General features: G+C 31.2%; 2 protein-coding genes and 1 pseudogene across 2 annotated transcripts; 1 reads left to right on the top strand and 2 right to left on the bottom strand.

The window, feature by feature from the left end:
• Positions 1–140: 140 nt before the first annotated feature.
• Positions 141–2,197, bottom strand: LOC105629649 (glyoxylase I 4). The gene is made up of 3 exons (XM_012211263.4): positions 1,852–2,197; positions 732–1,060; positions 141–416 (listed from the first exon to the last, which is right to left on the bottom strand). The coding sequence occupies exons 1-3, from the start codon at positions 2,055–2,057 to the stop codon at positions 325–327; spliced, it is 627 nt and encodes a 208-aa protein (XP_012066653.1). The 5' UTR covers positions 2,058–2,197; the 3' UTR covers positions 141–324.
• Positions 2,198–10,901: 8,704 nt separating this feature from the next.
• Positions 10,902–12,848, bottom strand: LOC149495257 (protein WHAT'S THIS FACTOR 9, mitochondrial-like; annotated as a pseudogene).
• A 67-nt stretch (positions 12,849–12,915) lies between these two features.
• Positions 12,916–20,856, top strand: LOC105629748 (uncharacterized). The gene is made up of 14 exons (XM_089722662.1): positions 12,916–13,428; positions 13,544–13,633; positions 13,724–13,785; positions 14,135–14,232; positions 14,490–14,579; positions 15,079–15,201; positions 15,958–16,035; positions 16,786–16,871; positions 17,039–17,087; positions 17,912–17,968; positions 18,056–18,186; positions 19,000–19,083; positions 19,717–19,786; positions 20,210–20,856. Exons 1-14 carry the CDS (start codon positions 13,181–13,183, stop codon positions 20,489–20,491), a joined length of 1,548 nt encoding a protein of 515 aa, XP_089578788.1. The 5' UTR covers positions 12,916–13,180; the 3' UTR covers positions 20,492–20,856.
• The last annotated feature ends 686 nt before the right edge of the window (positions 20,857–21,542 follow it).

Below are 21,542 nucleotides of genomic sequence, written 5' to 3'. Positions count from 1 at the left end.
ATATCGGAAAATTGCGAGCCTGTGTTTTCTTTTCTTCCTCTTCTTTGTTTTTTTTTTTTTTCTGGTAACCATTTGTCTTCAGTCTCTTTGGTTACAAACGCATAACATTAACAAAAGAGCATTGGAAAAATAAGAAAAGATTGATCAAACCAATAAATTAAACACTGTTTCAATATAACTTAAAAAAAACTCACAACCGAAAGCAAAGATTGATATCTCCTAATAAATTTTTTCACATTACAAAAGCTTTCACCCCTATTTTTACAAAACAAATTTTTTAGAGTATTCAATCAAAACTTGCACCAATCATTCTCTTCCAATCTCCTACATCGAAATGTCAAGCATGTCAACCACCAAGTTCTCCATCATCAGAGATGCAACTCCTCCAGAGCATCCCATCTCCAAACTGCTTTTCCCTGCAATTTTATTCAAAAATGTCAGGCTCCAAAATTATTGATAAAATTTAGCTCAATTAACTATAGCTAAAGCGTAGTTCCAAACAAATGTTATTAAAATCGGACCAGACCATGAAACCGAAAACCGGTCCAAAATCAGATTTAATCCCATCCAATATGTTCTGTACTTTTTCTGTTTCAAAGTTTTGTAATACCCACTGAAGGAAATTAAGTTCAAGGTTTCTTGAAATTATTTTGATCGACTGATCTGATTTCAAAAGCACTGATTTCAGTTAGACATTGTGAAAACAAAATCTATAATGAAATAAGAAATACCATAAAATCTTGGAGTTGTTATATTCCCATTGGCTTTAGGTAGCTTTAGAGGGCAAACAGAAAGTGGAAGAACTGGTAGATTTTGACAATTGCAAATCTCAACCATGTAGCCATCAGGGTCATGGAAGAAAAGTTGATCAACTGTAATGCCACCTTCTTCTACAGTTGCTGTAACATACTCAATTTTCTTCTCCTCGAGCCTTCGAACAAGAAGATCCATATCTGAGCATTGGAAAGAAATGTGGTTGTCTTTTGGATTTATTGCTCCTTTTTTATGAGGGGCATTTTCTGCTTCAAGCAAATGGATGCCAACACCATGGTTGAATAACCTGCAAAATACCCATATTCCCATATTAGTTATAAAAGTTCGTTGGTTTGATCCAAGGGTGGAACCAGACCCGTCTAGAAAAGTTTATCCCTTGAAAAAGATGCATTAGGACCAAAGTGAATAAAATATATCTAAATGACTGCATCCATAGTCCAATTAAATCCAAAGTTTTGATATAAAACAAATCAGTTCCTGAAGTTCCCTTTTTTTTTTTTCCTCAGGTACAAATAAGACATGGTTAACAAAAATAAAGAAAATGCATAAACGTAAAATTAGGCTATGCATTTTTGCTTATGTTGATAACTTTAAAATTTGATTAGGAGACCAAAAAGTTGTTTCCCTTAAAAAATACTGACAAAAGCTTTGTTTTCTCAACCAAGAACTGAAAGTGTATGTTTTGCCAAAAGCCAAAAAACCACTTAATTCACTTTTGAAAAGGAAGTGATCCAAAATCGAATTGTATTATTTTGCTTCTGAAGTTGGAAAAATTTCCACAAGAACAAGATGGTTTGATCACAGCTTAGTAAAATTTGAGATAAAATAAAATAAAATAAGCATCAAATAGTATAAACTTATACAAAGCTCATCCTATCCTATATATGTTCATACGAGGTTAAATACACAAAGAGAAACAAATAGAGCAAAAATAAAGAAAACCCAAAGGAAGGAAAAACATCTTGAATATCTGCCCAGAAATCTTCTATTAAGACGAAGACTTTTAACAAATTAAGAAACAACATGTACATAAAAAGAGAGAAAGAAAGAGAGCAAAAGGGAGAAATAGAACATTACCAAGCTCCTTCAAAATCGAAGGAAGAAGGCCTTTTGATGAGCACAAAACCCAAAACATCTTCATAAAACCTTACTGACTCAGGAACAGATTTGCAAACAAATGAGACATGATTTAAAGAAAGATTTGGCATTCTTCTTTCTGCTATATTTACAGCTGGTGATGAAACCCATTTCTCTATTTCTTCAATCTCTCCCAAATTTCCCATTTTCCTCTCTATATCTCTCTAAAAGCGTAAAAGTCTCTTCTTTTCACTAAAAACTAGTAGTTGTTTCTTTGAATGTACCACCAAGAACATCACAATGTTAAGCATTTTATAGACACTCACTGTCTAATGTCTATTGGTTACCCAAAAACACACACACACACAACCAACTCTTTCTTGGATATATATGCACATGCTTTTCATTTTTTTTTTTTAATATTGATCCGTACTTTTTTGGCCTTTTCCTTTTTAATTTTACTTAATTAGTTCGCCTTTTTTTTTTCCTAAAAAAATAAAAAATAAAAATCTAACTCGTGGGTTTTTATTCTAAGAAGATGACTATTCATTACTGAATAATAATAATAATAATAATAATAATAAGTCTAATAAGTCTAGATGATAAAATTCAAGGTTGAATGATTCTCTACTTGTATCTTTAACCAAGCTATTAAGCAAAAGAAAATTTTTTTAATCAAATTACAAGCAACAACTAGCATCTAAGTAATCTAGTTTAACAAGAAAGTGGAAAAGTATTAGCCACCCAAAATCTTAAAAAATATATATATTTTTTTTTATTTGGATTAAACTTAAACAACATTAATTTCAAGTAAGTAGGTTCGTGCAAGAAAGTGGAAAGCTAGAAGTTTATTATTTGGTATTATTTATCTTTTGTTTGACATATTATAAATGTTATGGTTTCACAAGTTGCATGTCATGATAGGTTCATCTATCATTGTCATTGCAATTATCATTAAAAAAATAATAATATGTCATTAATTAAAAATTAACTTCACATATGTTAATATTTCTGTCTCCTCACATCTTGGTATTAACATTTATCTTCATGATATTTTTGTATATAGTAACTAATAGAAGCTCTAAAAAGAATAATTTTAGAAAAATTAGGATCTTTTTCCCCTTTATTTTCATTAGTTTCTCAAACATGTATAAGAGAGGGAATGGGAGGAGCCCGACCCCCTAAATTCCAAAAATTTTTTAGATTTTCTCTATAAAGAGTGTTAAAAAAAAATTATTTGATTTAATTCTCTTAATTTTAAAAATTTTTTTTTGGTTCTTTTAATTTTAGATTTTGATTTCGACCTTGCTTGTAATGCATGTTTCACCCACTATACTTGTCGCATTAATTTATATAAATAGAATACTTTCATCATGTTTAATGCCATGTTTAATGCATGAAAAATTGAAAGAGAAAATAGAGGGAGAAAATCTAATTTAATTCATCATATAAACATAAAATTTCACTTATTATATGAAGAAAGATTCAATGCGATCTACAAATTTTTATTTCATTTCTTTATTTATATTTCTTGTTTCAAACTTAATGATAGTTCGAAAAAAAAAAAAAATTTTTTATGACATTTGATTAGTTCTAATTTATTAAGGTTTTCTAAATTCCATATATCATTAGAAACTCGAAATTATTACTATTAAATTAGTATTATTGTTAATATTATTACCGTTATTATCATTTATGATTATTATTATTATTATTGTTATTATTTTGAAGTAGATATGTGATTCTAGTTAGATTGTCATTGGTAAATTATAAGTCTTGTTCTGTTTATAAGGATTAGATCTTATTTCAAAATAAGACTTAATTCAAAAATTGTATATAATCAATGAATAAATCAATAAGAAACAATCAAATTGCATCAATTCATGGAATAATATTATGTCTTGCTTGTAGTATTTTAGGTGCTTTAATTCAAGAATCTGGTGTGTGCCTTTCTATGTATATGGTGGGATTTTTAAATTTTGTTTAATGTGATTACCATGATGGGAGAATTCGATTATCCCATTTAATAGAAGCACTTCTTATACAGCTATAGAAATTTATGAAATAAGCTAGAGATGTTGTCAACCGTCAAAATCAAGTGAATCAGGTAAATTATTTTTGGCTGAGTTACTTCCAGACGTTGGATGAAAATAAGAAGTTTTGCTATGAACAAATTGAAGGGAAATGGAAAATGGTACTTTTGTCTATATTATAAATTTGCTCTGGTATTAACAATTGTTGCTCTAAAAATAACATCACCCGTTTTAAATTTGTTGATATTTAATGAATCATCATTATCATTAATCAATGAAAATTATTAAAAAATATGTGAAATTATGCAAAAATTAGAGAATGTACAATTGAAGTGTTGTAGTTTTCCTCCTAATTTACTAATTGACTTGAAATGTGTAATTAAGACTGCTTCAGTCTAACATATTAAAGCTCAATTGCATCAATTTTAATTATTAACTTCATTTCTATTGACTTATTTAAAAAGTTCTTTTTTTTTTTTTAATCTTTAAATGTAAAGTTGGAATTCTTTTTAAAGTGTAATAATCATAATGGGCCCCTGCAGACCCAAATCCAGGTAAGATGGGGCATCCATTCTTTAATATTTTATCATTGCAAGTTAACTTCCTTTTCAATCTAAGAAATGATTAGCCTTTAATGGCCAAATAAGACTTGTTAAGAATCACATCCCCATAAGCAAGAGAGCTCCCTTTTTTTTTAAATAATTTTTCTTTTTAAAAATTATATTAAAGAATTTTTCTTAGTGCAATAAAAGTTATTAAATAAAAAGGATCATGCGAGGATTTCAACTTTTTGATAACATATATGTTAACCTTTTTTTTTTTAGAAAAATACATATTAATTCCAGATATCATATAAATGATAGTACAAAATAAGAATAATTAGTATTATTGCATAGCGTTATAAAATGATCCAAACTGTTTATAAGTGATTTAAAGGTACCTTCAAAAAAAAATTCATTTATTGAATTTAAGGAGTTAAGTTTGAGCTTGATGCTCTGTTTGTTTCCGTAAAATGACTTGCAAAAAAATGTTTTCTATGGAAAACTTTTTCTTTGAAAATTATTTTTCAAATGACTTTTTTTCCATTGTTTGGTTGTAATATTGAAAATTAGATAAAAATATTAAATTCTTTATCTCATAAGACTATAAAATATATTAATAATAATATAAATTTTATAATTTAAAATTTTTATTGTTAAATATAAGAAGAATGCAAAAAGAAAAATGTAAATTATGAAAGCCACCGATGGCCGTTAGTGGTTATAATTGGTGGTAAATGGTGATGGGTAGCAGTGACTACAATGATTACTAAATTAAAAAAAATATGGATTTTTAATATTTGTCAATATTTGAAAAATGTTTTACTCTCTAGAAAATAGAAAATCATTTTTCTTAAAAAATTTTCCTTTGACTAGAAAAATATTTTCCGTTAATTTATTTTTCTGAACACCTGAAACAACGGAAAATTGTAAAAAATATTTTCTTACGAATTATTTTACTGAAATAAACAGAGCATGAATTACTTATCCAAATTATTTAAGAAACAAGCTGAGTTGGAACTCCGGCCTTTAAAGAAGTTATATATATTTTAAAAAGTATAAATTGTATATGAGTCATATTTGAATTTGGTTTCTCAAATTTGAGTTTAGCATGAACTGAGCTGAGTTGGAGCTAAATAACATTTCATTTAGTTGAATTCATTTACAGTTTTGGATTAAAATAAATTTTTATTTTAACCTTTTTCTTAATCATAATTAACTTTCTATCCAAAGTATGAAAAATTATTTTTTATAATTTTATAATCTCAAGGTGAATACTATATCATTAAGGGCACGAAGTTAGCATAATATGTTAAAAAAATTATCCAAATGCACACCAAGATTGAATATAATAAAATAATTAAAATTTCCAACTTGTTAATAAGCCTTTTTCTTTTTCTTTTTTTTTTTATTCTTTCCAGTAAATGGTAATAAGGCTTCTAAAATATAAAAACCCACTTTAAGCATAACCTTTTTGAGTTTAATATATAAATTTAGGCAATTTTTTCTTGTTATTTTCTGAATTTATGAAATTCAATTATTTTTAGCTTCTTTACCGTGTAGTGGGTGACCTAAAAAAAAGTTTCCAAGCTTTCCAATCACTACTCTTTCAATCGCTCGTGCTCCTCACCCCATCGAAGCACTTCGCTTGCCTTCAGGCAACTCAAGAGAATTCCGGATCTCCTTGAACTTGGACTCCTTATTCAACTTATCCGATTTCTAAATCAATAACAACCGACTATACACTTTTATATATTAATAATAGTTATATGTTTTATCGAAATTAAATAATTTTACAAAAGTTTAATCGTAACTTTACACTTTCATATTTTATTTTGACGATGAATATAATTATTGTTAAAATATAAAATACAGTATCATAATTGGAACCTATGAGAAATTTAAGGGGCCATACCCAAAATTTTAAAGTCAAAATTTTAATATTAAGAGGATTTTTTATTACTTTTGTTATTGCAAAGAAATAAAGAATAAGAACGTGCTTGAATACATCATGTCGAAGAAGCCAATTTTTTTTAAAAAAAAATTATTTCACACATGAGAAAAGACACCTGGATCTGACACATTCACACGTCATACCTAACAACAGGAATGATAAAATGACGGACAGGAACTGCTTCCACATCAGCAAAGTTAGAAAGACAGCTGGAGGAAACTTGGGAAGCTAATGCACATGGATGGGGCCCATTTTACATGTGGACAAAACGCGGCAGTGGATCCCAGAAAGCCACGTGAAACGTTTTGGACCTGTACTTTTACTGAGTCATTAAGGTCAGCTTTGACATGTTGGCCACATCGGTGATTTATATATTGCTTGTCAGAATAATGATATTTAGGAGACTGCAAACTTTGACCTTACTTTTGTCTTCTAAAAGTTTCGATTTTCATACGAAGAAATATACAAATTTGGATACTTTACTCCATCCGGATGATTTTGTCCGTATAATTTAACAAAACACGTGTATTACCGTTTATTGAGAATTTAACCAATAAAATTATTTTTTTATTTTTTATTTTTAAATTATTAAGAAATTAATAAAAATTATTCATTTAATAAATAATTATAAAAATTATAATAAGAAAATAATTATTTATATATATAAATTTATAAACTTTACAGATATTTTAACATTCAAAGAAAGAATAACAAGCAAATAAAATGAAATGGAAGAAATAGAAGAGAGTTATCAATTGAAAATTTTAGATGATTTGGATTTTTGGTTTCGACATGAAATTTTTTTTTTTCTGAAAAAAAAACTATATATAGAAATATAATACACTCTTTATTAAAAAATTTATATAATATTTTAACCATTAACTTCGTATTATCAATAAAGAGAATTTTGAAAAAAACAAGGGTATAAACTGAAAAATATTATTGTTAAATTTGTTGAATGAAAAGATCACATGCATATATTTCCTCCAGTTGAGATTTCATTCCCACTATATGGAATGGGCTATGGGTATGGTCGGTGGACAGCAATTTATTTCATTCCCACACTTCCCTCGAAAAACTGAAAATGACAAGTTTGATTTTCCTTTGGAAAAATGGATATAAATGGAAAAGATATTTATCTTTCTAAGGTTTTTTTTTTATTTTTTCTTCTTTTTTAAATTAGAATTAGGAGATACCCTCCATCATTTTATTATAAAATGTAAAATTATTCTTCGGTCAGCTTTCATGAAATTGAACTTATAAATATTATTTATCATCCTTTATATAATTTAATAAAATTTTAAATTTTTATTAAGAATTAAAAAATATACAATATTGAGATAAATGGTTCGACACTCTTCTATTTTAAGTGAGATTGAAGGTTCGATTTTTATGGAGAAAATAAATATTTGCTAAAAGTACTTTATCTCTTAGTGGATCAACACGATGCAGAGTAGAATTTAATTCTAACCTGATGGAATGATAATACATGTGATTAAAAATAAATATATATATATATATATACATATATAAAAACGTTGGGTGGCACCAATTAATTTATTAAAACCTTTTACAAGTGCCCGATATGAGAAAGTTCATTCACATTTGTCCAACGAGTAGTACCTACCAAGTAGCAAACTTGATGAAGCCCTACCCAATTGGACGACATTGTAAATGGCAATACGACTTTACGTTTATCATTATTGGATTCTCAGAAGAAATCTACGCCGCAAATTAATACTATTACTAATAATAGTAGTTTTTTTTTTTTTTTTTGATAGTACTAATAATAGTAGTTAATCTTAATAATTTCCACTTGCACGGAAATAAAGCCGCCAAAATCTCACATTTTCTCATGTGTTCATCTGCAATGAGGCTCCAAGTCAAAACTGTAGGTATATAATCTAGAATTGCATTTGTTTCTATGATTGTATTAATATAAATTAGCAATTAAATATGTTTAAATCCATTTATTTTTTGTAGTTATTAATTATTAATTTATATATAAAATTAGTGATCAACTGATCATAATATGAGATTCCTGGTTATTAATCATTAGCACTTAGCAACTGGGATTACAAAGGATACCCACATGCTCATGATCCTGTCAACTACATTATTATACATTTGCATTTAATTACTAAAATGAAAATTTCAACTCTAATTTTGAATTTTCAGACAAGAACAATGGAATCCAACTGGGGTTCTTTGGTTTAAAATTATCCATATGAAATTCGCTTTCCAATATTTTAATTTGGCTTGATTATAAAAATTATGATATTATTTTAATATAATCTAGTATTGGATGATTAATGTAATAGTTGGAGTATTATTTATTTATTTGTTTATTACATCATGAGGAATATGGAACTCCAATATTGACAGTCTATGTTGTTGAAAAAAAATTATTTAATTCTTAAATATTTTTTGATTTTTTAAAAGCCAGACATGAGTTTCAAGTTTCAACTCTTTGTAGTGTTGTCACTTTTGTATTAAAATAAACATATTTAATTAAGAAATATTATGTCTAATTCACAGATATCAACAGTCATTAAACAGAGTTCAGAACCAATCATATGGCCATGTCGGAAAGCCACATCATATGAATATATATAATATTGCGATCATCACACATTTTGTTTTTATTATTTATTCAATGTTTTTTTTTTCACCTTTGATAACAATGGTGAGGTCCAACTATACATTCGGAGTCGACGATGTTTGTCTTTTTTTTTTTTTTTTTTTTTTCAAAAATAAAATTATATTTTTATTATTCTTTTAAAACACAATCTACTAATGAAAAATTTCAAATCTTTATTAACTTTTTTTTCTTCTTCTTAATTATATGATTCATTTAAGCAATTCTATAAAATAATCTGTGATGTTTTGTATTAAATAATGGTAAGACATTTTTCTTCTCTCTTTTATCCTTACACCCTTTAGACATGAAAATATTCGTATTTCGGGTTCTATAATCATCCTTTTTTATGAGTATTTTTTTCGCGTCAAACCCTCGAGAAATTATTTAATAGCATAATAGTGTATGGTAATCATCCTTTTCTATGAGTATTTTTTCACGTCAAACCCTCAGAAAAATTATTTAATAGCATAATAATGTTTTACATACACGCAGTGGCTTATCAAGTGTACATATATATTGAGACCCAGCGATGATTAGTTTGAAAGCTTGTCAAATCTTATCAAACTTTATATATAATATAAATAATATTTATTTTAGGGTTACTCGAGCATCAAACCAATTTCAAGCTTCAAAATTTTTGAATTAAACTCAAGCTCGAGTCTAAAATTTCTAGACTCGATCAGTTTCGAGCTAAGCTAAATCGTATTGTGCCAAGCTCTTTACAATCCCAAGTCTTGGTCAAGGCCAGTAAATAGAATGAAGAAGAGACAAATGTCGCCACAAAGGCAAACGTCAAACAGATAAATCAAGATATCTTTAAAGTTCATATTTTGCATACCAAACAGCATTCACCTTTGTTTAGTAATTTCAAAGTACCAAGCACAATTCTTAATTCAGATATGCAATTTTGTATATGAACAATATCCATGAACTAAACAAAAGAAATGTATAAAAACTATAACAATGAAGATCCATAAATGCAATTATAGAGAAAATAAAAAAAGGCTCACTTAAAAATGTAACAGGGAGGTAAAAAAAATGGTAAGATGAAGCATATACCTCTAGAGCAAATAAAGAATATTAATGCCCCTCTCATTTTGCACAAGCCTAAAGCCTAATGCACCACATTCATTTTGGGTTTTCCAAGTTCATCAACTAGATATTCATTCCCAGCTTGTATCTCAATTTGAGCCATACAAAAATTTTTCAGAAGCTCAATCTCAACAACAAAGATGAACCTCTTCCTGCTCAACACCAAGCTTCTTTGTTTAAAGACCTATAAAATCAAAGATTTGGACTTTACATATGTCAACCGTGCACAGCCATCAAATAAGTAATGAAGTCAGACAAATAAGCTGAAAATCAAGGTACATAATGCATTTATACAATATATTGAAAAAGGTGGAGGGGCATGATGAACAGTGAAATCCAAAGAGGTCAATTTTTGCAGTACGATAGGCAAAGAGAGAAATAAGGATTAGCTCTTTATGCTTGGAGAAAATATTTGAGCTTTCTTTGGGTTTGATTGCTTTCTTTATTTGGCCTCTAGCAACCTTCGTCATCACACTTGAGCCACTGGGAATTTGGGAGACATATGCCAAAAGAGAATACTAGGAACCTCCATGTGATACATAAGTCCACAACTTGATAAAACGAAGAAGCCTAATATATACAGACCCACATTTAATCATGTCACTTTTGGAAAAGGAAACAGTTCCAAAACGATAGAAAAATTAGACACCACTCAGGTATTCAACTACAACCTGAGCAAGTTAATACTATGATTGTGAGTGTGACTGTGATCATAAATTCTTAATGGTTCCATCTAATCAAGAGCTATGTAATAACACCATAGATTGACAAAAAAGTAACACATGTAGAACTTCATAGTTAATCCGCTGCAATCTTTAAATAGAGGCCAAAAGGTCATAGTGATCCAATTCAAATGTTAGTGAAATCACTCTGCTTCATTATACAAAAAGTCATTAAAAAGCTCACGTTTAACATTTTGACTTTGCACAACAAAAAGCTCTCAAATCTATACCATCTGGAAGAAAACAACTCAAGTTGCTTGTCCAAATCACTTCTGGGAATGTCAATTTATCAAAAATGAAACAGAAGCAGTTGGTTCAACCATCCTAAAAAGCTGTAACATGTGGGCATAAAGAACCATATATCAACAATTTTCCCTCTTTTATTTGATCCATTGGTTATATATCTCATTTCATTCCGTAACTCAATTTCTTGTTTTCACAGAATTTTGTCAAACTGATTTCAACTTCCAATTGGACCATTTGAAGCAAAATTCCAACGTAATGATATCAACATCTTGCCTCCTGGTTCACATGATACCAATTATCAGTTATCAGCATATCAATTCACGATTTCAATTTCATTGGCTCATCATTTCTGCATCCTCAAATTCAGAATCAGAATGTTCCAAGTCCTGAAATTCATTATCAAAAGTGCCATTTGACTTCGCTTCCTCTTCTTTCTGACTTTTACCTCTCACTATTCTTTCCTTCCCTTCATTGATTGATGAGGCAACCTGCCTTTTCGACCAAGAACCTAAAGCTCCACTGATTGATTTACTTGGCCTTTTGTTAGCTTTTTCATAAGATGAATATACCTAAATCTCATTCCCATCAAAGGATGCTTCACCACTAAAAAATCCTTCCTGTATGACTCTCTAAGCACCACAGTCTGTGTTCTAATCTTATTCGAAACATAAAATATCCCCGGATGATGTACCAAAGCCTTCTTAAATCTATGTCCAAACCCCAAATAGTCTCCCAAAACAAGCAAATTCTCCTTCTCTGTCTTCTTTGACACTAGCAACCACAACAACTCATGTAACACAGCAACAACCCACTTCTCTGCTTGATCCCCATTTGGGTTTAAATGGAAGGCATTTTCATAAGGTGATATATATGGCAAACCTTGCCAATCAAAAACCCAATCTTTCACTTTATTCTTCAAATCAAACCCGTTAGGATAACTCAAAGGAAACCCAATGCGCTCACCTTTCTTGATATTTTTCATATCCCCATGTGCCACTCTTTTCTCCATTTCAGAGACAGATAATTCATCCCTCCAAGAAACCAACTCTAGGTGAAGCAATTTTTTATCACTAAAACAATCTTGAACTTCACAAACATGAAAATATTCGGGATAATCAGATAAAAGGGAAGTAATATAGCTATGAGGCAAACCCAAATCCAACTTAAATCTGTCGATGACATGCAAAGGCAATCTAGTTATTCTAGTAAGCATTAAAAGCTTAGCTAACCTTTTAACAGCATCATCTCTATAAGCCAAAGAATTATGAATAACTTGTTCTTCTTTGTGGATTGAGAGAGCAAAAGGAGTGAGCTTGACATGGACAGGGAGAGAAGGAGAGGGCTGGAATTGAATAAACAGAGATGGATACTTCTGCAAAAATTTGAGAGCTGTCGTTGGGAGATTGAAGTGGGGTTTTAGAAGAGAGAGAGAGGAAAGGGGGAGAGATTTGGAGGGAGAAAAGAGGATTTGATTCTTGATAGAAATGGCTTGTTTAAGGTCTTTTTCTTTAGAGACTGCTGCGTCTAGATATGCATCACGAACCCATTTGATCTTGGCGGCTATGAACGTTCGGTAGTGGTGGAATTGGTGTGTGAATTTGGTGGTGCAGAGATGCATATGAGTCGTTTGTTGCTAGAAGTTGATTGTGCGCTACAGTCGGCAGTGGAGAAATTGATTCCCGTTAAAATTGGCTCTGGTTTACGACACAAGCTTTACTGCCGTTTGTGGCGCCGGTAGTGGTCGTTTCAAATTTCAAAGGTTTTTGAATGTGAAAGACACTTAATGGCAAAACTGACAGATTAGGCACATTGGACTGTCGTTTAATATTTTTCTATAAACAGCTATCGTCTCAACTGGTTATTCAACCGCATTTCAAGTTTCAACATTACAATTTCCTTCACAATGAAGAATTAACTTTCTCACAGAAACGTGCTAAACTGGTCAAATACGACAAAACCGTTCTGGGGAACCCAACCAGCCAATCGATTCGCTGTCTCTTCACCATCACCCAACCCCACATGCTGCCCAATGCCCATTCTCTCCTCAAAAACTCCCTCTAAAAAATTTGCTTTCTTGATAAATTTTCAAATTCACTTGGCCGATGGACAACAACACATTAGAAGTCTCACCTTACGATCTTCTCTTCAAAGCTCTTTCCTTTATTCCAATTCATCACTATCTATTATACCTGTTATTGACACTCTTCTTTTTCCTCTACAACTTCCTTGAGATTCATTTCTTTGACTATTTGCTCACTGGGTTTAGAGGCGATCCTGTGTTACTCACATGCAATTTTTCCTCTGAGCTCTACCAATCTGTTGCTTCCAAGTGTCCGATTATTCATGGAAGGTGAAGTCTTCCATCGTCAAATTCTGTAACTTTTTTGTTTCATTTTTCTGATTTCAATGTTCTTGCTTTGGTATTGTTAATATTGCAACTCAAAGTTTTGCATTTTTTTTAAAAGGTTTTCTCCAACGCCGTGGCTATGTAGTCCTCATCTCCAAACAGCTTTCCTGAGTCTTTTTGGGAATTCTCCTAATTTTGCCTATACAAGGTTAGTACTTGGTAGCAGTGACTTTTTTTCCCTCACATATTTCAAGTTTTATTTTATTTCTTGTGTATATTTTAATATGTATATTTTCAGACATATTTTCAAGGCTAAAGATGGAGGAACACTTGCTTTGGACTGGCTAATGTGCTCTGATGGTTAGTTTCAGTTGTAACCCCTTATTCTAGGCCTTGCTTTCAATAAAGTTGATGCCATTTACCCTTTAGCTATTAGCCTTTCACTTACATCTCTATCTTTTTCATTTCATATCATATGCTTGCATTTTTAGGAGGATTATGGTTGGAAAATAATTAAGCATAGAGGGTATGGTCTAGCTTCAGATAAAATAGGTCAATAATTTTCTAATGCTAGATGTCATTTTAAAAACAGCTTCACTTTCTTTTGGTTGAAAATATTACAACAGAAATTGATCTCAAGATGTATGACTTTTGAGTTACATACAAAATTTAAGTATTTGGCTCTGGTTTTTACAACTATGATTTGCAGTTGAAGGTGTTTCCGATAAAAATGATTCCATTCTTCAAGATGATAGAACTCCAATTTTAATAGTGATTCCTGGCTTAACTAGCGACTCTGCTTCTGCTGTGAGTTCCTTCCATTTTCTGTATCCTTTGCAATGTGTTCCAATATTATTATTATTATTATTATTATTATTATTATTATTATTTATGCACGCAGATTTCAACTGATAAAACCAAACTTCGTGTTCATTTCCCTTATCTCTTGACATAAAACCTTTATAACTTGTTAACATGCTCATTCTTTGGTGATATTTTCTCTTTCTTTGTTAACTTCATCTTCCTCTACTTTTAATATCCAAGAAAAATGTACTGTATAACAGTATATAAAGCATCTTGCTTTCACAATGGCAAGGCAGGGTTGGAATGTTGTCGTGAGCAATCATCGGGGACTGGGAGGCATATCAATTACTGTGAGTATTATATATTTGCTTACAAGTTTTTGATTTCTTATTAAGTAATGCTTTCCTTTTCAATCTCCATGGAGGACTGGTCTCTAGTCTCTATCTCTCTGTTCCTCATATGTATTTCTCATACAGATTCACATTGATTGAAAGGACATCATACTTTATGATCAGTAATGGCTTTTCATTGGATGCTGTTTGAATTTGTTCGTTTAAAAGCATACTTGACTCATAAATTGCCCTTACTGAATTTCTCTGTTGCGAGGTGATTCTGTGCATGATTATTTTGTTAGGTTATGAAGTTATTCATGAGGGTCTTATCATAATTCTGAGCATATTCATCATTACATATAGTGATAAGTTGTCCAACATTTTAAGTAACTTGAACATATTTTTAATTTCAAATTATCATTCATTGTCTGTGTGGTTATACATCCATGTTTGTCTGGATGTTGAGTGGTGTTAATTGTTGACTAATAAGTTGTCTTGTTGTAAATATTTATGTCAGTCTGATTGCTTCTATAATGCTGGATGGACAGAGGATATTCGGAGTATCATCGATCATATCCACTGTCAATATCCTGAAGCTCCTCTATATGCTGTTGGAACTAGCATTGGTGCCAATATTCTGGTAAGCAAATTACCTGATCTTCCCCCTCCCTATTCAAATTTAGTCGTGTAATTTTGAGTATGGAGGCATCAAAGTTTCATTATGTATTTGTGTTAATGGACAAATTTTGTTGATGAATTAACTTACCAGTGAGATTGTTATATATTCCATTTCTAAAATTCAGAAAGGTCATAGTGCTTGAATGTATAATGCATTTTTGGACTGTTCTAAATGGTGAAGCTGAAAGCAAACTAAACATTTCATGGATGGACTTATTTAGAACTTATATTTATTAAATCTCTTAGAAATAGACACCAAAAGAAACTTTTTATTTCATTGTAAATTTGTAATGCTTTTTTACCCAGGTGAATACGTGGCATAAGGTGGCATCCACCTGATTTACACTGTTGTTTTTTCTTCCCTTGATTTACTTCTTTTCCTCCTAATTACAGCTATTTACTTGAGACTTGAGTGGGTATGAGGGCAGAATTTTTAACCAAATATAGTGAACTAAAAAAAATGCCAGAAACCAGATTTCTGTCTTACTTTCTCAATGACAGTAAGTTAAAGGATATGTAATTCCCATCATTTCTTAAAGTTGAAGAACAGATTGATATAATGTCACTGCTCTGATTGGATTGAAAAGGGAAAACTGGACATCGGCCTCCTCATCCTTCTATATAAGTGACTATTATAGTTTTATGTATAACTGGAACTCTGGAGCACTTGATGTGCACATATTTTCATTTTTCTATTATGGTGGAGTACTTCTTGCAGGTTAAATATCTTGGCGAGCATGGGGTTAATATTCCTCTTACTGGCGCTGCTGCTATTTGCTCTCCATGGGACCTTTTGGTTAGTACATTCATTTGTGTGATGTTGTCAAATGCCAAATCCATTTGAATAGGGTTATGTATCACAAAATTTCTTATGCTTTTTGCATGTACGTACTGAATTAGTTTGTGCGATGATATTGGTTCTTTGATATGCACCTCTTAGTTCTTTTAACTTCTTAAGGGTTCAAATCTCATCTATAGATATGATAAACTCTTTTTATCTCCTAAAAAAAAAAATTGAAGTTATATGATTGAAAGTGTGATGACGTAGTTGGCTTCCAAATTTCCAGTATCCATTTCAGGCAATTGTTAACGTGGATGATAAAAGCTAGTGTTTCATGCAAAGAAAGAAACCTTCTCTCTTTATTTACATTGGTCTCTTACAAATATATGTGTTATCATGAGCGGGTGGTGGGACAACTGCAGCATTTTGAAAAAGTTTAGTCAGATTATATTTGATGAATGAATCAGAAATGCAGCATTTTGCTTCCTTATTGAAATGATCAAATATTCAGTTGTTTTTTTGGGTATCAAAGACAAGATGTCCTTTGATCATTTACAAAGAAAAGAATAAAGTTATAGAATAAAAAGCCAATAAAATATCAATATTTGTGTTTTTATGTTATAAATAATAAAACCTTTCCTGGATATATGCTCCAGGCAAGGTACCTGAACCTGCCATTAACTGCTTTTCCTATTGGACATTCAATAATTTTAATGTTTATGAGATTAATGTGCTAAAGTGAATATCATATTGATTGCTTTACAGATATGTGACAGGTTCATCAACCGCAGGCTTGTGCAGAAATTATATGATAGAGTGCTAAGTGTGGGTCTAAAGGCATATGCACAGTTGTAAGTCTACATTTCTTCTTCCTCTATGTTTCTTGACTCGAATCTCTTATTATTGCTGCTGTATACAATATATAATGATTAAATAAAAAATGTAAAAGATTTCTTATAGACTACGATTTTGCTTTTCTTTTTCTTTTAATTTACATTCAGTCTATACTTTCCTACAGGCATCAATCTGTCTTGACTCGTCTAGTAGATTGGAATGGCATTGAGCTGGTATTTTGCATTTGTTTCTTAAACTCTAGTTATTGTGTTACACACAGCTGAATATTCACTCAGTTCGTCTGTTTTCCAAAAACAGCAAACTGTCATGGCAATTAAATAACCTTATGGTACAATTTGAGAAATGACCTTTTCATGGCAATTAAATAAATGGTACAATTTGAGAAATGACCTTTTGGATTTGATCTAATCATTTTTATCCTTTTACAATATTAACAGTAATTATACATCCAAATAAAATGTTAACATATACAGTATTAACAGTTAGTATATATCCAGATACAGTAATAACAGTTAGTATACATCTAAATTGAAAACTGTCTTATCCCAGATATTGTCTGCAATTGGCAACTAATTGTGATGGTCACAAGCTATTTGATCTTGTAAATGGAAGTGTTTGTTTTCCTATTTCCTTCAAATCAAATGTGGCTTGTAGGTTGTAAACGTTCTCTGTAGGATTTGATTGATCAGAGATTCCAGAGGACACATTTACCACTAAATGGCCTCATGTCTCATTAGAAATTGATCAATTAGTGGAAACTAAGTGTAAGATAGTAGCCTATAGGCAGTATTACGTCTGAAGTAAGCCCACAAAAACAACATATATAAAATTTATTTATTCCACAGCTCAATTGTATGTATACATGACATGTAGTCTCCACATTATAAACAAAGTCCATCATGTACATACTTGTTAACATTCATCTATTTGCTCATGTAAATATAAAAATAATCATTGAGGGGTTCCATGGACCGAGTAAATGGTCCACTTCTATTCTGAATGTTCCTCGACTACATGTGATTTTACCCTTTGACAGTCATGTTCAGTTAGAGACTTCGACAGACATGCAACTCGAGTTCTTGCAAAGTTTGAGGTAAAAGTCATTTTTCTTATTCCCCGAATCAAAGATGGTTGCTTTTCTATATCCCCTGATTGACTAAAGGATTCTGCTGTTTCTCAGACTGTAGATGCATATTACAGGCGTTCTAGTTGTGTGAATTTTATAGGAAATGTATCCTTGCCTCTCCTGTGTGTGAGCGCACTGGATGATCCAGTTTGTACAAGGGAAGCCATCCCATGGGATGAATGTAGGTAAGGAGTAAGAATCCTCTATTTGTGGCATTACTTGAAGGAAACTTGTTTGGTAGTGTTAAAAGTATGCACTAGGCCTAGCATGAGCTGTTAGGCATCAAGTTTTAGCTTTGGCAGCAATGGCTTCTTAATCCTTGGGTGAAATGCACCGAGGCATGAATGCGTTGTTCGTGAACCATAGTTGTGAAGGACAAAAAGACGTGCCCAGGAACCTTCTTTCCTAAACTTTTCCTCTATATGGTTACTTGGATTCAGCAACAACTATGGGCATGAATATATGTTCAGGAGTCACACACTACATTTGTCGATTCTCCCACTAATTTGAAGTTCCAAAGTGTCATTTCCATGTCTGAATATCCCTATGTATAAGCTATAATGAAACCATTGAAGCGACTGTATTTCTAACCTTAAATAAGTTTCAACATGTCCAAAAAATTTGCTCCTTGGTCCAAGTTTTGGCCACCTGACATTATGATGTCGCACCTACTGAGTATTGACCTACACTAGTGCCATCAATCAGACTTGAAGGATGATCTATTTTTAAACTTTTTGTATACTTGCTGTCAAAACTCTTGGATGTGCAAAACGATGTTGATGAGCAAAATGGAACATTAGTGTAGCAGATACATTTCAACATCCCAATGGTGAGGCTTGCTTAAATATGTTAAAAAATTTGAACCATACTAGCACGATGTCATGCGAAATCAAAGACATCCATATTTTTGTTACTTTACATAGTTTGGGAGTCACTACATTATTTTTGCAAAGTTGATACTATTTTTATGTGAAACTGATACATTTGATTCATTTTAGGGCGAATGAGAACATTATCCTGGCTACCACAAAACATGGAGGACACCTGGCTTATTACGAGGGTATAACTGCAAATAGCTTGTGGTAATTTACAGCTTCTCTCTCTTTCTCGTGTTTTTGCTTCAGGCAAATCCTGTATTCTGCAACATTGAGGGACGGGATTCCCCTAGTCTTCCTTTTATATTCACATTTTCCTTGCATCATAATAGTTAATACAAATTCTTCTTCCATCACAAAAGAAAAAGTTAAAATAAAGAGAGAACCCATTCCCTGGAGAATCCCATTGTGTGCCTGTTTCTTGATCTTACTAGAGGTGTCATCTTAGGACTGATGTGATGTTTCACGAGGATCTTTGCAATTTGGCCTAATTATTCGATTGTTTCAAAGGAAGTTTAGTATTTTTTGTGTGGCTTTGTTTAATTTGAGATATATTGGTAAATTATCCCAGAAAAATGATAAAACCAATGGGATAGATAAAAATTAAGAAGCAAATTTCCATGAATTAAGACCTGTCATATTTACCTAGGACCAAGGTATAGCATGCATGTGCAAATGTATTTCAACATGTGTTATTGGCATGTTGCGCTAGAGACTATTCGTGAGTTTATGTAACTGCGCGGTCATGGTATGATATATGATTCTTTGGATTGTGAAAAACAATTACTGTAGGATATGCATGGGAGTCATGGTGTAATATATTTCTTCATTCACTTGCAGGTGCGTGAGAGCCGTTAATGAATTCTTTCATGTCTTGCACTCTAGCCCATTGAGAAACAGAAAAGAGAAGGTACAAAATAGTTTACTAACAGCTTAGAGCTAATATACTAAATAAAAATAGCAGAAGAATACCTGATGAGAATACATGACATGCCTCATATTGCAGTTTTCATATTTTATCTTACGATTTGAACCAAAAACCTGGCACTAGGTCCGTTTACCTCCTGAGCTTGACAGAGGCTGAAGTTGCATTAAGGATTTTGTTGAAGCCTAATATTTTATCCGGCTGAATTAATGAAAAGTTGAAACTCTTCCTGAGAAAAGAGCGTGTATATAGTTGCATAAAAGAATCAGGAGCTTGATATTTTAGATCTTTTTTTTTTTGCTTGGAAAGTTGCATTCAAGATCAAAATGTGAACTTTTGAACTAAAATGGAATTGGCTAGTCCCAGTTGGCTGCAAGTTTAATATTTTTGCTTTGTATTGTCTTGCAGGTGGAAGAGTGTAGCTCGACTTCCGTGCCGCAATCTTCAATTGATCAGGGACCATTCTTGAATGTTATGGAAGGTGGAATGGTGACTGCAATTGGCAACATCACAGACAGTGTAGCAGAAGAAACGTGCAATGGAGATGGGGATCATGTTAAGAAGGGAGAAGAAACCATTTCTGACAGAGAGAGGAGTGATAATATGACAGATAAAATACCTCCTATAATTAATGACAATCAACAATCAGATCAAAATCTCAATGATCTAATAGTTCCTATGAGAAGATAAATGGGTCAGCTCTCGAAGCGAAGTGGGATTTCAATCTGGCTGCTTGTATACATTGCAATTGTAACAACTTGGCCGCTGGCAGGCTCAGCTCTTCTTTTGTTCATCAAGAAAAGGTTCAAAAGCATAATTCCAGCAGCATTGCTTAGAAGATAACACACTATCACAATTATGTACTAGATATATTATAGCCTGATAATTGACAATTGGGTCTAAATATTGATTTATAAGATGTACTATCTTCTTCAGGATAATAAAGATGCTAATTGCATCTCATAACAAATCGATAGGAACTTCTTGCCTAATATTAGGAAAACATTTTCCTTAGCAAAAGTTATTTTTTGGGAATAAACGGAGCTTTTTGATAATGTAGAATCTAGATATATAATTAACCAAAAATAAGAATCTCAAATTTTTACAATTAAACTAATACAATTACATGTCATTTAAAAATCTTTTCATCATAAATGTATTGTATCTGCTGCTACTGACTTGACGCAAGCTTTCTAGTCAAGACGGGTGATTAAGGTTGGAAGTTAACAATTATATAAATGATAGACGTTATCTGAGTTCTTATTGTAAAATTTTATATATATTAAACACTTTCAATTTGTGAAATTACTTTTATTAAGCAATTCAACCTATAAAATTTTTATTAAATATTTATCAAATAATTAAAAAAATAAAACAAAAAGATGCATAAAATATTACTTGTCAAATATTCATTCACTTGAATTGGTAAAAAATGATTTTTTTTTTTTTTTAACTTTTGAGCTTGATATGGATCGATTCCTTATACGTTTCCTTATACGTCGATCTCTTGTTTTGATGCAAGTGTTATTCATTTATGATTTGTTCTTTTATCCTTTTTATTACCTTAAAAGCTAAGAAGCATTAGGTTCTGACAATTTATTTAGAAAAAGATGATATATTACATTGAGTATGGTTTGGTTTTCTCTTTGTGAAAGAAGGAAACAAAACCATATGAAAAAAAAAAAAAAAAAAAGATAAAGAAAAAAAGAAATGAGTAATTGAATGTGTGTCAATGTTATTT

This window comes from Jatropha curcas, chromosome 6 (genome assembly GCF_041381405.1).
Source record: "Jatropha curcas cultivar XTBG-Jc1 chromosome 6, XTBG_Jcur_1.0, whole genome shotgun sequence".
NCBI classification, from domain to species: Eukaryota; Viridiplantae; Streptophyta; class Magnoliopsida; order Malpighiales; family Euphorbiaceae; genus Jatropha; species Jatropha curcas.
The sequence above is the reverse complement of the archived record's forward strand: the minus strand, read 5'-3'. Positions and strand labels throughout refer to the sequence as shown.

Coding starts and splice junctions, on each gene's coding strand:
- LOC105629649 (XM_012211263.4), bottom strand. CDS start 2,057: ATGGGAAATTTGGGAGAGATTGAAGAAATAGAGAAATGGGTTTCATCA. Junction 1,061..1,851: donor TTCGATTTTGAAGGAGCTTG/GTAATGTTCTAT, acceptor GGTATTTTGCAG/GTTATTCAACCATGGTGTTG. Junction 417..731: donor AACAACTCCAAGATTTTATG/GTATTTCTTATT, acceptor ATAAAATTGCAG/GGAAAAGCAGTTTGGAGATG.
- LOC105629748 (XM_089722662.1), top strand. CDS start 13,181: ATGGACAACAACACATTAGAAGTCTCACCTTACGATCTTCTCTTCAAA. Junction 18,187..18,999: donor ATCCCATGGGATGAATGTAG/GTAAGGAGTAAG, acceptor GATTCATTTTAG/GGCGAATGAGAACATTATCC. Junction 19,787..20,209: donor TGAGAAACAGAAAAGAGAAG/GTACAAAATAGT, acceptor ATTGTCTTGCAG/GTGGAAGAGTGTAGCTCGAC.